Source organism: Equus asinus, chromosome 20, assembly GCF_041296235.1.
Source record: "Equus asinus isolate D_3611 breed Donkey chromosome 20, EquAss-T2T_v2, whole genome shotgun sequence".
NCBI lineage: Eukaryota > Metazoa > Chordata > Mammalia > Perissodactyla > Equidae > Equus > Equus asinus.
In genome coordinates, this window is record NC_091809.1 from 88,166,315 (window position 1) to 88,181,999 (window position 15,685).

General features: G+C 36.8%; 1 protein-coding gene across 1 annotated transcript; it reads left to right on the forward strand.

The window, feature by feature from the left end:
• Positions 1–9,672: 9,672 nt before the first annotated feature.
• Positions 9,673–10,611, forward strand: LOC106830161 (olfactory receptor 51B6). The gene has a single exon (XM_014839585.3). The coding sequence runs from the start codon at positions 9,673–9,675 to the stop codon at positions 10,609–10,611; it is 939 nt and encodes a 312-aa protein (XP_014695071.3).
• Positions 10,612–15,685: the final 5,074 nt, after the last annotated feature.

Sequence of the window (15,685 nt, forward strand, 5' to 3'; positions counted from 1 at the left end):
GTGAAGTAGTGGACATGGTCATGGTGTTCTTACCATTCTCGACTTTCTTTGATAATTTGTCTTTGAGTAGAAAGGACTATACTCATAATCTTGCAGAGATAAGGATCTGAGGAACATTCTTGTCTTGTCTTAGCTTTGTCTCCTAAATGTATCGTAGAGCGTAGACTAACTGTGAGACCTTAAAATGACTGGTAAAAGAGATTAGCTCAGGGCCAATCTCCCCTCAACAAAGAAAAAGAAAAATGGGTGTTGTTTATGAGCTTATTCATAACAACAATTCTGTCTGAGGATGTAAATAAAATAAAATAAAAATGAACTGAGATTCTTTAGTTGGATATAGAGACCTCTGGGTCCTTTGAACATTTCTAATCACTCTGAGTACCTAATTTAATACTCATAATATCTAAAATTTATCTTTAAATATGTGATATTTCATTTACCTTACAAAGGGCTGCATCTCCTGTGATGGAACCTGCAACCATTTGTTAACTACCTGAGTGAAACTCATCTGTCTCTCACCTAGCATGAATTTATTTTACATTTGAAGGAGGAATAATCTGCTGACTTATTAGATCACAATTTCGTTTTTCAGGTTTCTTTAATGTTTTTCACTTTCTTTCTGATTATTTTAAAGACTGGTTTCTGTCTTTCATCCACAAGAATGCACACATAGCTTTTCATTTCCTAACTCAAATTCAATATTTGTGATAAATTATGCCTTAAAGCCCATACTATAGAATGGTAATATTCTTTTGAGAGGAGAAGATGATAATTACAAAAGCTTTTCCCTAATATATATTCTTATACACCTTAGTCTCCTCTAACTACATGCTGTTCATTCATCTCAATAGGCACCAGTGAATTTATTCATCATGAAGTCCTTCTACGTACAGGTTATTTTTTTAAGTCTTCAGTGATCGTAAGCAAAATTACACACTTCACCAGGTTGTCTTATTGAAAGAGATTCACTGATGTGTTGGTGTGTTGGTCCAGTGGACCACTCTGAAGTCTACGCTGTTTAGGAATACAAAACATATTTGCAGCGTTTCCTGGGAAATCCTGCTGCAAATAGTGTGCTAATGGTACCCAGCATTTTACCACGGGAAGAACCGTATGAATCTATAGTAAACTCTAAATTTTATGATTATAATAACATACAGCCTAGGAAATGGTGTTCTTATCTTGATTAATAAAATGGATTTCAAATAAATAAATGTCTAGGTGGATGTCAGCAATTTGTAGTTCTTCCATATAGATAAATGGAGGTAATTCTTTAATCCCACACCCAGTTTTCTGTTTCTATTTTCACACTACGACTTCTTCCCCATGAATGTATTTCCTCAATTACTTTCAAGTCAAAAATGAATTTCCTAAATAAAGGCAGTCACTTTCATAAATTATTTATCAAATGCTCACCAATTTTATTTCCTAAAATTTTTCAGCTTTCACTTACTGTGTTTTGGAAAAATAGATAGTTCTCTATCTAATAGTATTTTGCAGATTTTAAGTATTAGTTGGAGCAGATTCACACATCTGTAACTGCAGTGGTATAATCATTAGTACCATTTTAGTTATAAGTGACTGAAACTCAACTGAAGCTAGTTTGAAGAAAATAAAACAAAGTAAAAAGGGAGGTCTTTATTACGCTGTGGAATCAAAGGAGAAAGTCAACTACTCTCCTTGTCACTGAGCCTCAGAAAAACATGGAACCAGAGACTTGAGGGTTTTGAGGGGATTTTTGCATTTCCTTGTTTATAATTTAATCCAAATGCTTATTATAGTCTGAGACCACTCAGCTCATGGAAAACATGACTATTAACAATTCTAAGCATATCATCTTTCTAATTCTACCACAATGAAAGCATAACTCTTTTTTATGATTTTATTATGAAAATTCCTGAAAAAGATTCTGACTGGCTTTACATGGCAGGGAATAGGGGTTTGGAGATATAGTGAAAAATATCAACTCCTATAAGGAAGCACATTTTTGGAGTGGAAGAAGGAGAAATTCTCAGAAGACGGTAGATGCTGCTTCTATAAGCATGGTGGAGTACAGGGAAGAAAACAGATTCCACTTGAGATGGCAGAGTACAGCTTACACTGGCCTTAGAATTAGGAGATATGGATTTGAATCACAACTATACTGCTTATAAACTGTATGTCCTTGAATAAGATATTTAACTTTTCTTATCTTCATATTCCTCATCTATAAATTAGTGACAATGATATCTACCTCATGATATTATTATAAATAATATAAGTTATAGATGTAGTGGTCAGAGTAGGAGAAATTGAGGGACACATGTTGGATTTCACGGACATTTGAAAAGTGACATAACTTATTGTCACATACATACACGCAAACTAACAATTTAGTATTCAAACTGTGTTACTTGGATACCATAGAATATGAAAGAATAAAAAAATGAGTAAAACATATAGTTACTCTCTTTTTATAAGCTCACTCCATGTACCTGTTGGCCATTTGTATGTCATTCTTGAAAAATGTCTATAAAGGACCTCTGACAATTTATTAATTGAATTGTTGGTTTCTTTGCTACTGAGTTGTATGAGTTCCTAATATATTTTGGATATTAAGACCTTATCAGATATGGTTTGCAGATATTTTCTCTCATTCCATAAGTTGCTTTTTCATTTGGTTGATTGTTTCTTTTGCTATGCAGAAGCTTTTTAGTTTGATATAACTCAACTTGTTTAATTTTGTGTTTCTTACTTCTCTTTTAGTGTCTTATCCAAAATATCGTTGTCAAAACCAATGTCAAGGAGTTTTTCTCTATGTTTTCTCCTAGGAATTTTATACTTTCAAGTCCTACATTAAGTCTTTCAACCATTTCAAGTTAATTTCTGTGAGTGCTATAAGGGTCCATTTTCATTATTTTGCACATGAATATCCGTTTTTCTCAAAACCCTTTATTTAAGAAATTTTCCCCATTGAGTATTCTTGGCTCACCTGTCGACTAGTAGTTGACCACATATTTTGGGGTTTATTTCTGGGCTCTCCGTTCTGTTCCACTGGTCCATGTGTCTGTCTGTTTCTATGCCAGTGCTACACTGTTTTGATTACTATAGCTTTGTAATACAATTTGAAATCAGTAAGTGTGATGTTTCCAGTTTTATTCTTCTTTCTCAGGATTTCTTTAGTTATCTAGGGATTTTGGTTGTTCCATACGAGCAATTAGGCAAGAAAAATAAATAAAAGGTGTCCAAATCAGAAAGGAATAAGTAAAATTATCTCTGTTTGCAGATGATATTATCTTATATATAGAAAAATCCTACAGATTCCACAAAAATTTGTTATAACTAATAAGCAATTTCAATAAAGTTGAAAGTTAAAAAATCAAGATATAAAAACAAGTTTCATTTCTATCCACTAAAGATGCACTATCTGAAAAGAAAATCTCCTTTACAATAGCATCAAAATCAACAAAATATTTAGGAATAAATTTAACCAAAGAGGTGAAAGATCTGTACATGAAAAATTACAAGATACTGATGAAAGAAATTGAAAAAGACACAGATAAATGGAAGATATTCCATGTTCCTGGATATGAAGGATTCATATTGTGATTTTGGATTTAAGAGTTCTTACATATTACACACAAACAAAAGCCATAAGTAAATATACATTAAAAATAACACTTTTGTGAAAAAATATTATTAAGAAAATCAAAAGGCCAGCTGTAGAGTAGTAATGATATTTGTTATACATATATCTGACATAACTCATTTCAAGAATTTATAAATAACACCTGAAAATAATGCAGACAATGACAGACAACCTATTTCTTTTCACTGCGAAAAAGACTGGAACAGGTATTTTACAAAAAAGACAAGTGACCAATAAATACTTGAAAATGAGTGCAACATTATTACTGATCAAGGAAATCCAAATTAAAGCCCCGATGAAATATGACTACACACTCAGCAGAATGGCGTTTTTAAAAAAAAACCCAAAATATCCAGTGAGTGTTGTTAAGAATATGAACCAATTGAGAGTCATGAGGTGCTAATGAAATATAAAACTATATAAGAACTTTAGAAAATAATTGATAGTATCTACTATAAATGAACACATGCTTATACAAGAAACTGTATATGGTTAGGTTCAAATTTATACCTTTGTGCACAAAACAAACATTCAAATAAACATGTAGCAGAATGTTCAAAGCAACACTATTTGTAGTAGCCTCAACTATTACTGCAAACTGTCCAGACTAGAAAGTTAATTATGGAGTGCGTTCATATAATGAGACACTGTACAGGAATGGAAATGAAGAAACCACTGCTAGATACAAACACGCGGGTATTTCTCGCAAAGTTAGGGATAGCATAGATGCCAGACACAAAAGAACACTTTGTAAACGTCTACTTTGTAAACGTCACAACTAGGTAAAACCAGTGTAGGAGGCGGACTGGATAGGGGCACAAAGGGGCTTTTGCTGTGCTGACAAAGTTCTATTTTTGGTTCTGGGTGTCAATTACAATGGTGAATTTATTTTGCAACAAATTCATTGAGATATACTTTTATGATTTGTTCACATTTCTTTACATAAACTAACTTCAATAAAATTTTTACTCAAAGAAATGTTCATTGAAGCCTTTCTTGATTGTCTGTCTAGGTTTATCTATAATATATTTCTTAATACTGTTTTCTTCCTCATTGTGTCAATAATTAAATAAATTTAAATAAAATAAAATAAATTACTTAATAATTAATTTAAACTGAATTTCATAATTTCCTTAATGAGAAAAGGAATGTATCTGTCTTTATTCATATATGCTTTATGTATACATCTGTGACTATCAAGTAGTGGAATTTACAAAGATTCGTTGCTAAGCAGAGTAGTGTTCATGAGACAGTATTTTTATTATGGAAATAAAAATCACGCTATCAGTTAGAGACACATCATTAAGATGCCTGCAACATCTCCTGCCTCCAGTAGCAGAAATTGGAGACTATTATGTTGATTTTATAGTTTAATCACTTAGATATCCATGTGCTATAAAATTGTCAAAGATAGGATATATTTCTCATATAGTTCACTGTTCAATGTGGGAAGATAGTCCAAAATACAAATAATTAAGATAAGTGTGATTGATTACAACAGATGTAATTGTAGCTGGCATTGACTGACCTCTTATTACATGTTGAGTACCATTCTAAGTGCTGTATACTTAAACCTCACAACAACTTTATGCAATAATAATTATTGTTACATGCATTTTAGAAATAAGGAACAATGAGGTTACATAACTTTCTCAAAGGGGTACAGAAGAGCCGGAGTCACAGTGTTAACCAAGTACTCACTTTCCAACGTGCAGCTTTTAATCACAGGTATACTGAATTGTCATTTTTCTATGAGAAGAGAGAGTAAGACTCTTGGCTTCCAGACAACAGACATTGTGATTCTTGTCCTCCACATCTTACTCTAAACTTGATTAAAAATGGCTCCTGTCTTGTGCTGTCTTCTTATGGAGAACAAGGGGTTGGAGGATGTAGACAAAGGGAAGAGAGGGAATCACAGACTGAAAAGGGGAGTTCTTTGGCTATGAGACAGGGCTCTGGGCTCCCATCAGCTGCAGCCAGACATCAAGACTAAGGGAAAGAGGGTTGGTAAGAGGAATCCTTTTACTTCACCAAAAGTAATGCCCTGCTCTCTAATTTTCACACATTCCTCACTTGAAGGATAGGGTTTGGGAGTTCTCACAGACAGCTGGAGAAAAGTGCTCTCCCAAGAACTCAGTTTCAGTCCAGATGCCTAACTGGTCTACTTTTCCTTCCATATGTTGTTAGATATAAATAACTAATCACTCTCTTAGCAACAGGGCTTAAGTAAAAGCTAAGACACAGATAGAGACCTTGGGGACTACTATTCAAAGCTCCAGATCTCCAAAACTGAGTGTGCAAATAAGGATGAAAAAGATGGAATGAGGGAGGCACAATAGAAGGAGGGAGGAAAGGAGGACAGAAAGGGAGGGGCAATGAGTGGCCTAAATCAGGAATGGACCCTAGAGAGGAGATTCTAAAATAAATGTTCCTGCCAGTCAGGCTTTCATGCAGATTATAAAAATAATGGGGTATGACTAAATCGTTGATAAGGCCAAGGATTCCAGATTCATGACTATGGCACTGAAGAATGGGAGAGAACCAAATTCAGGTCAATGATGGTATGTAATGAATCTTCTCTCTGAGGTCTCACCACCAGTGCTTGAGTGGAGGGGGCAGGAAATAGGGAGCTGGTTTCTCAACAAGAGAAAGGTGAAACTATTATCTGTCAAGAGCGTGTGAAGAATAGTCATGAGTCCTAAAGACTCTTCAATGTTTCTAAAACCTGACTTCCTTAAGGATTACCTCCTCAGTTGTAGAAAGTAAGACCAAGGAGAGATTTTGGAACACATGAGGCAAAGAAGAAATACAGGTAATGAGTATAGACTCAGGAATGAATTATGCACTTCTACTTCTTACTCTCCTTGTATGTGAACTTTCAACCACTCTGGCCACCATTCCAACCCCATGGTTTCCTGTATGGCCTTTCTCCTGGAAGTCTAGATAAACTCCACGGACAGAATCTCTATCGGAAAGTTTGTGGAGGGTAGCTCTGTAATCTTTAGAGGTATGAACACTTTCTAGAAAGAAGTCTCCATCTCATCATCCAAGCCCAATCAGGCAAGTCAAAATTAATCTTGGATGGACTGTGGGCTGTGTGTGCCTTTAGATCAGGGACAGTGCCTTACAAAGCTGTGTCTCTTCAGCACCTGGAAAGGCACATAGTGTGCAATAAGCTTTCAGTACCCTCTAAATTGAAAACAGGGTAGAATCTTTCTTTCTATATCCGTAAAGCAACCCTCAGAGCATTTCTAGGTGCTGGGGGTACACAGCTATGTTTTCAGATTCAATCAACCACTAGGAAGGGTTTATCACTTAATCTATGTGCTTTGATGATTTGAGTACATGCTAAAAATCAGACTGTAAGATGGTCAGAAAATAAATTTGTATGTGAAGGAAAACTGATCATTCAACAACTGAAAAAGAACACACATTATGTGCCAGGTGTTGTGCCAAGATTTAAGTATTGAGAATGGAGTCATGGAAAGCCCTGCTGACAGAAGAAACAATAGAATGGGTTACAAATTTGGACTATCCAGAAAGGAATGACAAGGGACAAAGGTTAGGAGATTAAAGAAAAATGAAGAAAGGGAGGAAATATTTGAGATAGAGGAGAAAGTGTCAGGAAAAGTGAAGGAAAGGAGCCCAAGGAAAGGTGAGGGAATATGTGAAAAGTCAAAACAGGATCTCATGTGGCGGGGTTGGAGATTGGGAATTGGTTTCTCATCAATGAAAACCCAAGTCCAACTTTAAGACAGAGATTCTGGGAGATGATGGGTGGCTGCAGGGATGAGGCAAAAGACTAGGATTTTTAACTTCTCCAGAATTCACAGATAATCTCTTGTACCAAAAAAGCAGCTTAGAATAAATAAAGTAAAGCACTCAGATTCTCAGTATGAAAATGGAAAAGAAAAGCAGCCAGCTTAGTTGTACACTTAAATATTAGAAAGATTTCTTTCTAATCCCTGGAATCTTCCTAATCCACAATACACAAAAAGGACTCCGTCATTTGCTTATTGTGTCACCTTAGACATGTAATGAACGTGACTGTGTAAAGTGGGGGAAATAGGCTATTGTGAGGATTCTAAAGAAAAAATGAGGCGCGTGTAATGTCCTAGAGTCCTGACTCATGATGGAAATTCAACAATTATCTGTGCCTACAATTGCCTTTCACCTCTATCTTCTCTGTCTGGTGCCCCTGATTCTTCAAACTTGCATAAGCTGAGTATTTTCTGAGCCTTTCGCTTACAGGCAGGAGTCAGCTATTCTTTCTCTTCTCACTGCTGTGAAGACAGAATTCCTTTTCCCTCAACCTACTCCAGTCCCAGGGCTCCAGGCTTGATGTCATGTCGGCTTTAGCTACTATAAGAAGTCCCTACACTCACTCACCACTCCCCTTCTCTCCTTTCACTTTCCATTCATCTTTTATGCACTGCTCAAACAAACTCTAGTTTAATACTTTGTTAGAGTTAAATCTAAGCTCCTCAAAACCCAATCATCTATCTATTCCAAGGCTTCTTAAGAAAATTTGACACATATCAGGGTGAATTAATCATCCTGGTGTATACCCACCAGGTAGAGCACAAGGAACATCTTCTCAGTAATAGTAACAAAACTTTGACAAATGAGAGTAATTTACCCTTTGTGAAGCACTTTTCCATTGGCAATTCCATTCCATTCTCATATATCGTATCAAAAACATGACTGGGAAAAGTAGAAATTACTAGTTTAAATCTTCATTTAAAGATAGTGAAACCAAAGCCCAAGATTAAATGAGTTTCCCAGTATCACTGTTACAACGTAGCACAGCTGGAACTTCAAACAAATTCTTCTGAAGGTGAAAGCACAGCAATCTTGCAAACGTTTTTTCATGGGCAAAAAGGGGTCCTGGGAGCCATGCATTAAATTCATAACCAGAAGTTCTTTTCATAGCATGAGACACGTACAGTCCATACCAACTATAAAAGAAGATGACCCCATTTTTCTCTGGCTGATGCCGCCAATACATGCTTTTTTACTCTCAGAGATTGGCTACCTGTACCAGATGATACCTTAACATTCACAGACTCCTCACTTTTGTTAAATCTCTTCTGACTCTATAGCTTTTAAAAAATATTCTCCTTGAACTTGCCTAAATAACTAATTTCTATCTTTGTATCTCCAAATAGGTGATATGTCAACAGTAATTTTTCTTCTGCTGTTAACAAATAGTGCTCTCAAATGTTTATTATAAAATCGTCATTTTATTGCTCATTTTTGTCTCTATAGAATGAAATTTTGAATTCTTTGAGACACAGCACATCGAATAATCAAGCTGTTATGAAGCCAGGCAACATGGATTTCAAGGTCTATGTGTTTTGGAGATAAACACATATAATTAACTCGTATCATTTTTGTAACCTCACAAAAGTCTCCAGAGCTTCATCAACTGGATTTTCCCTCCAGACATGTTGAATATTAGCATTCCCTCAAATCAACTAAGTCTATTTTATTTTATGTATTTGCTTGTTTATTTGTTATTTGCTTGAGCATAGAATGTTTATTTTTGTTCTTCCAACACTTCTTAGAATCAATTTTTTACGGACCCTTTAGGTTTCATACATTCTTAGAAACCTTTATCTATCCTCAATACCACCAGTCAAGAAAAGGAACAGCATAAAAAACACTCTGGAAATTCCAATGCTATTAGGACACTATTTAAATATAGTGATTTCCTCCTTTGTTTTGTCTTTATCTTCTTGGTTATATAATTTATAAGGACATCAACCAGATCTATTTTGTATAAACTGTTGTGTCCCATTATATTGTCCAATAACCTTATATATAATCAATGCTGAAAAATAAGTAGAATTGTTTGTTATACATTCTATTCTCCCATACCTAGGAATCTCAGGGTAGGCCTAAATTACCATCCTTGCTATCACTGGAAGTCAAGACTGATAAACAGCATGTGAAAAGGTAGTGTACTAAAGGGCAACGTCCACAGAAGTAGAGCTTATATTGCATTACCTGAAGGGGATATTTTCCTCTTTGCAAGGCATGCAATGTGGATCAATGCCAGTGCTTCCTCATTTCTGCTTACTGGCTTCCCAGGCATAGAGGAAGCACATCACTGGATCTCTATCCCATTATTGGTGGTCTACATCTCCATACTCCTTGGTAATGGAACCCTTCTCTTTCTCGTCAGAGATGATCATAACCTCCATGAGCCCATGTACTATTTCTTAGCTATGTTGGCAGCCACAGACCTTGGAGTGACCTTGACCACCATGCCCACAGTTCTGGGCATCCTTTGGTTGAATCACAGAGAGATAGGCCATGGAGCCTGCTTCTCTCAGGCCTACTTTATCCATACTCTTTCTATTGTGGAATCTGGTGTTTTGCTTGCCATGGCCTATGATCATTTCATTGCCATCTGCAACCCCTTGAGATATACTTCCATCCTTACCAACACCAGGGTAGTGAAGATTGCGATGGGGGTATTGACAAGGGCTGGTCTGTCAATTATGCCAATAATTATTCGCCTTCATTGGCTTCCCTATTGTCGATCCCATGTACTCTCCCATGCTTTCTGTCTACACCAAGATGTTATCAAGTTGGCCTGTGCTGACATCACCTTCAATCGTCTCTATCCAGTTGTGATTGTATTTGCAATGGTCTTGCTGGACTTTTTCATCATCTCTTTCTCCTACATTTTGATCCTCAAGACTGTCATGGGCATTGCTTCTGGAGAAGAAAGGGCCAAGGCCCTCAACACCTGTGTCTCCCACATCTGCTGCATCCTTGTCTTCTATGTCACTGTAGTTGGTCTGACATTTATCCATAGGTTTGGAAAACATGCTCCTCGTGTGGTCCACATCACAATGAGCTATATATACTTTCTTTTCCCCCCTTTTATGAATCCTGTAATTTATAGTATTAAAACCAAGCAAATCCAGAGTGGTGTAATTCGCTTATTCTCTCTGCCTTGTCCTAGAGAATAAATTGACTCACTGCTCTCCAAGGAATAACTCTGGGAACTTGGACAAGTTGACGGCTTTGTTGGTAGGTGCCACTAGGGAAACATATGTCAATGGAAACCACCCCATCTTCTATTTAAAACTTCATCTCACCCTGCCCATTTATGGCTGAGTTGTATATGCCGTATATATGTACAATGTTAAGCATATATCTCAAATGTCCAAATGATTGTTTTCTCAGATAACTCATCTTTGGTTAGCCTGTGGCACCTGATGTATGATTATTGGACCTACAATGTAAGTCACCAGTGTTCAAGTCAATGCCCATTGTTTTTCCATATGTTGCATGTATTGGCTCTGATATACTAGAAATGACACTCTTAACCTTAGACATTCATAGACATTCATCTAGTCTTTTCGCTTATATGTAGCTGGTTACTATTTCTAGAAAACTTTGCAAAGGGAAGCAATAAGGCTTACCTTGTCCTCAGTTCAATCTGGCAACTCTAGGGAAAGTATATCTAAAAAAGTCTGTTAAATTTATGAATTAAATTTCTGAAAAACATTGAGTAAATATTATTGTTATTGTTAATAATACAGGCAAATATATACAAATAAATAATGCATAGATATAATTAATAATAAACAGAGATATAATTCCTAATCCAGATGAATGTTGTCTTAATTAGTTAATCCTACATACTCCTGAACAAATATATACATTTTCAGATGGTAAAGTGGTATTAAGTTCCAGTTTGGAAGTACATCAAAGATAAAGCTAGATGAGTTTACCTGGAAAGTGTGAAATGCAGAGTTGAAAAATAGTTGGTTATATGTGTGAGTGGGGAGGAAGGGAGAGGATGAGGCAATGCTTATGATTAGAAGAAAAATTGGTCTCTTCTGGCTCCAAATTTCTATCAAAGTTGATTTTGTTCACAGTCTAGGCATAAGGAGAAGGAATTCATGGTCTTATGGTCAGCTGAAGAGACAAGGCCATGACTCAAATGATAGATTTTAAAGTGAATCAAAAAAAATATTCTTATGAACAGAAGATGGGAGTATAAAATGCTAGAATTACACAAAGGGCCACCCAATGACTAGTCACTTCCCTTCCTATGGATGAACTCTGTCTCTGGTCTCCGTCACATTGATATTCGAAGTGATCTCTGATACCTCTACCCACTCTTGGTGATGAAAGCGTGAGAATTTCCCAGAACTCTTGGTATTTATAAGTAACGTGGAGAAAAAAATAAAAAATGAGAAAACAGATCTTTAGAGCAGCTTCTAGGCTAGGAAAACATCTTTACCAGATCAGCTCAAGGAACTGTTTCTTTGTTTATTATTTATTTATTTTTACACAACTCACTGTGTAATTTTCTATAATTAGCTGAGATATTTGTGTTTCTCCTTTCATACCTTCTAGACTGTGTGTTCCAGAAGGATGATTCTGTTGTAGTTCTTTTTATTCCCCACTGCATTACAAAAACATGGATAATTTTTAATAAGATACAATGTTTGACTAAAATGAAAGAAACTTAAAGTGACTCATATTTCTCTGTATGTCTATTGGTTCTTCTGTTTATGCCTCTGGATATGCATGTACACTGAATGTCTCTGTTATTATGCTCTATATGCCCCCAGATATTTGGGAATTCTAAGTTGTAGTCTCATCTAATACCCTCAAAAAGATAAGATCGCGGCTCTTTAAGTCAGAATTTATCCTTTCCTTGTGTTCTTGAAAATGAATTCAGGGGCATCTAAACTACATCAAAGGAAATCCTTCTTGACTTTCTCTCTAGGACTAGTGATCCTGGTACCTACCATAGCAGACTAACATAAAGGACATTAGAAAAACAATATATTATATAAATTCTTCAAATGGGTACGTTTGATTGACACCCCCAAATGTTTCTGTCTTCTCTTTCTGTCCTTCCTTATCTTACAGAGAGGGGATGGAAACATCAGAAAAAGAGCTCATAAGAAACAAAGGAGTGAGAAATTCAGTTTCATTTTGATAGAGCTGAATCCTAGCAAACAGAGTAGAGCTCTGAGATCATCGTGGCCCTGGCTGAATATCTCAAGAGTATGGTCAAGGGAGGTAGGGTGAGGAAACCTTCCTGACAGATCATTTTAATGCCCTGTTCTGATTCTTATAATCATAGAAGCTTCAATGTAGAGACAAAGTCTTGTGAGTTATCCAAAAAAGCTGGAGCAAAAATGCCATCCTCACCACTTTTTCGCACCTATCAGTATGAAATGCTTAAAATTAATCACCTTCCTGATGACAAGTCTAATGTCCAAACCAGGACACAGGACAAGAACTTGGGACAACTGTTCAACAGCTCCAAATTCCCAAGGCTGCGAGAACAAAGAAGGAGGGAAGAGGCAGAAATGGGCCTCGAGGAGGGCCTTCTGGAACAATGCTCTAGATATAATCTAAAGAGATGCTGTTGGAACCAAGAACTCTGCCAGGCTCAGGGTTCCAGGGTCACTTCTATAGCACTGATGAACAAAAGACTGATGAACAGGTTAGTAGATGGCCTCAGTGTCTTGTCCTGGAAGATGAATTATCAGAAATAGGGGATGACAGGGCAAGGTGGAGTATAGAGAGTTGGTTTATTGGAATTTACACAGAAAAGCAGTAATACGTCAGTCATGAGGTGATGGGGCATAGGGATATATTCCAAAGCCCTCCCAGAAAACTTGGCTTCCAATGGAATAGCTGGATCATATGGTAGATCTATTTTTAGTTTTCTGAGGATACTCCATACTGCTTTCCATAATGGCTGCACCAGTTTTCACTCCCACCCACAGCGTATGAGGGTCCCCTTCGCGCCACATCCTCTCTAACACTTGTTGTTTTCTGTCTTGTTAATTGTAGCCATTCTGGCCAGAGTGAGGTGATATCTCATTGCAGTTTTGATTTGCGTTTCCTTGATAGCTACTGATGTTGAACATATTTTCATATGCCTGTTGGCCATCCATATATCTTCTTTGGAGAAATCTCTGTTCAGATATTTTGCCCATTTTTTAAATTGGGTTGTTGGTCTTTTTGTTGTTGAGATATATGAGTTCTTTGCATATTTTGGATATTAACCCTTTATTTGATATATGGTTTGCAAATATCTTCTCCCCACTGCTGGGTATTTATCCAAAGAACTTGAAAACACAAATGCATAAAGATACATGCACCCCTATGTTCATTGCAGCATTATACACAATAGTCAAGCCTTGAAAGCAACCTAGGTGCCCATCAAGGGACGAATGGATAAAGAAGATGTGGTACATATACAAAATAGAATACTACTCAGCCATAAGAAATGATGAAATCCGGCCATTTGTGACAACATGGATGGACCTTGAGTATATTATGCTAAGTGAAATAAGTCAGAGAAGAAAATCAAATACTGGATGATCTTGCTCATAAGTAGAAGATAAAAACAACAACAAACAAGCACAGAGCAACTGAGATTGGATTGGTGGTTACCATGGGGGAAGCAGAAAGGGGGAAAGCAAAAGGGGGGATTAGGCTTACATGTGTGGTGATGGACTATAATTAGTTTTTGTGTGGTGAACATAATGTAATCTACACAGAGTTCGAAATATATTACGACATACATCTGAAAGCTGTATAATGTTATAATCCAATGTTACTGCAAGAAAAAAAAAAAACTTGCCGATTTTTAGAACAGGGAAAAACCAATAGTAGGAAGACAGATTGCAGAAGAACAAACCAGAAGATCCAGAGGAATAGATATCTCTGGTGTGGATCAGGACTCTGGGAGGAATTGTTTGTTTTGTTGCTCTCTTCAGCTGTTTGAACCAACTTCCTCTTTGCCCCTGTGTGTTCCACCAGGTATTTACTCCCCAAGAGCATAACTCAGGTTTGGGGGGGAAGCACTAAATTGACCAAGGGTACATACGAAGAGAAACAAAAACTTGCCAAATAGAGCAGTCTCAGATTAAAGCAGAGGCAGACTTTGAGAGCCAAATTATTTCCCTAAAGACTGTTGAAACCATGGCCCTTGGTTCTGTCCAGACATAGATGAACTTCTGACTTCTGCACATTCCCTTGCCCTTGATCACCAAAGGACGAGAACTTCACAGAATCACTGGGATTTGGGGTAATATGGGGGCAAGCCAAATGTGCAAATGTGGCACCAAGGCAAATGCTCTGGTGCAGTTTATAAGCTCCGTAATGCATCATGTGTGTGATAGGCCCATGAGATTGGCACATCTTTCTGTTTAGAAATACCTCCCACACTTGAAATTTCCTCTTTCATGTCTACCCCCCGCCCCCCACTGGACTATGAAACAGTCTGTATTCCAGCTCCAAGCACAATGCTTTGAATAGAGTAGGAGCTTAATCCAATATTATTTTTAAGTGAAATAATAAACTAAGAGTGCATGATGTCCCTATGTCTCTCTATTCTTCTAATTCCTGCATCTTCATGTATATTTTTGGATGTCTCTGTCTCTGTACACTCTGGGACATCCCTCTCAACTGTTGGTCCATCCACTAGGTGACAGGAGATTCCCCAAAATGAATTATCAGAGTCCCTAGTCTACAGAATTGGCCCATTCCTTCCTGAGCATGAATTTTGGCTATACTGAAGCCAATCTTACAGGACATCTTTATCAACTTTCCTAAGTTTCCATTGATTAATTTCCATTCTAATGTGATAATATGAAGTGTTGATTTTTAGTGAATGATTTTCAATCATTGTGGTCTCTGTCTTTTCCTAAGAGCTGCTGAATACACAAGGAGAATAAAAGATAGAGATCAGAATACTACAACGTAGTTGCTCAGGCTGTCGCTGCTTCTTCTCCTCTTTACCACAGCAGCCCACTTAGTGTGGGGGGAATAGGAGACTTTCAAGAAAATGAAGTATGTTGGTCACAATGCTTCTAATAATGTTCAGTTCAAGTGGTGGTTTATTACAGCTGACAAAGAACATGTCTTTTTTGTCTGATGATTGTTCTGTAGACATTGAGACCACTAGAACCAGTAAATGTTCAGATCTTAAAATAAAGTCTTTATTATGTCATTAGTCCATGGAAGTACCTAGTGAACCTGAGGGACAAGTAGTCACTCAGC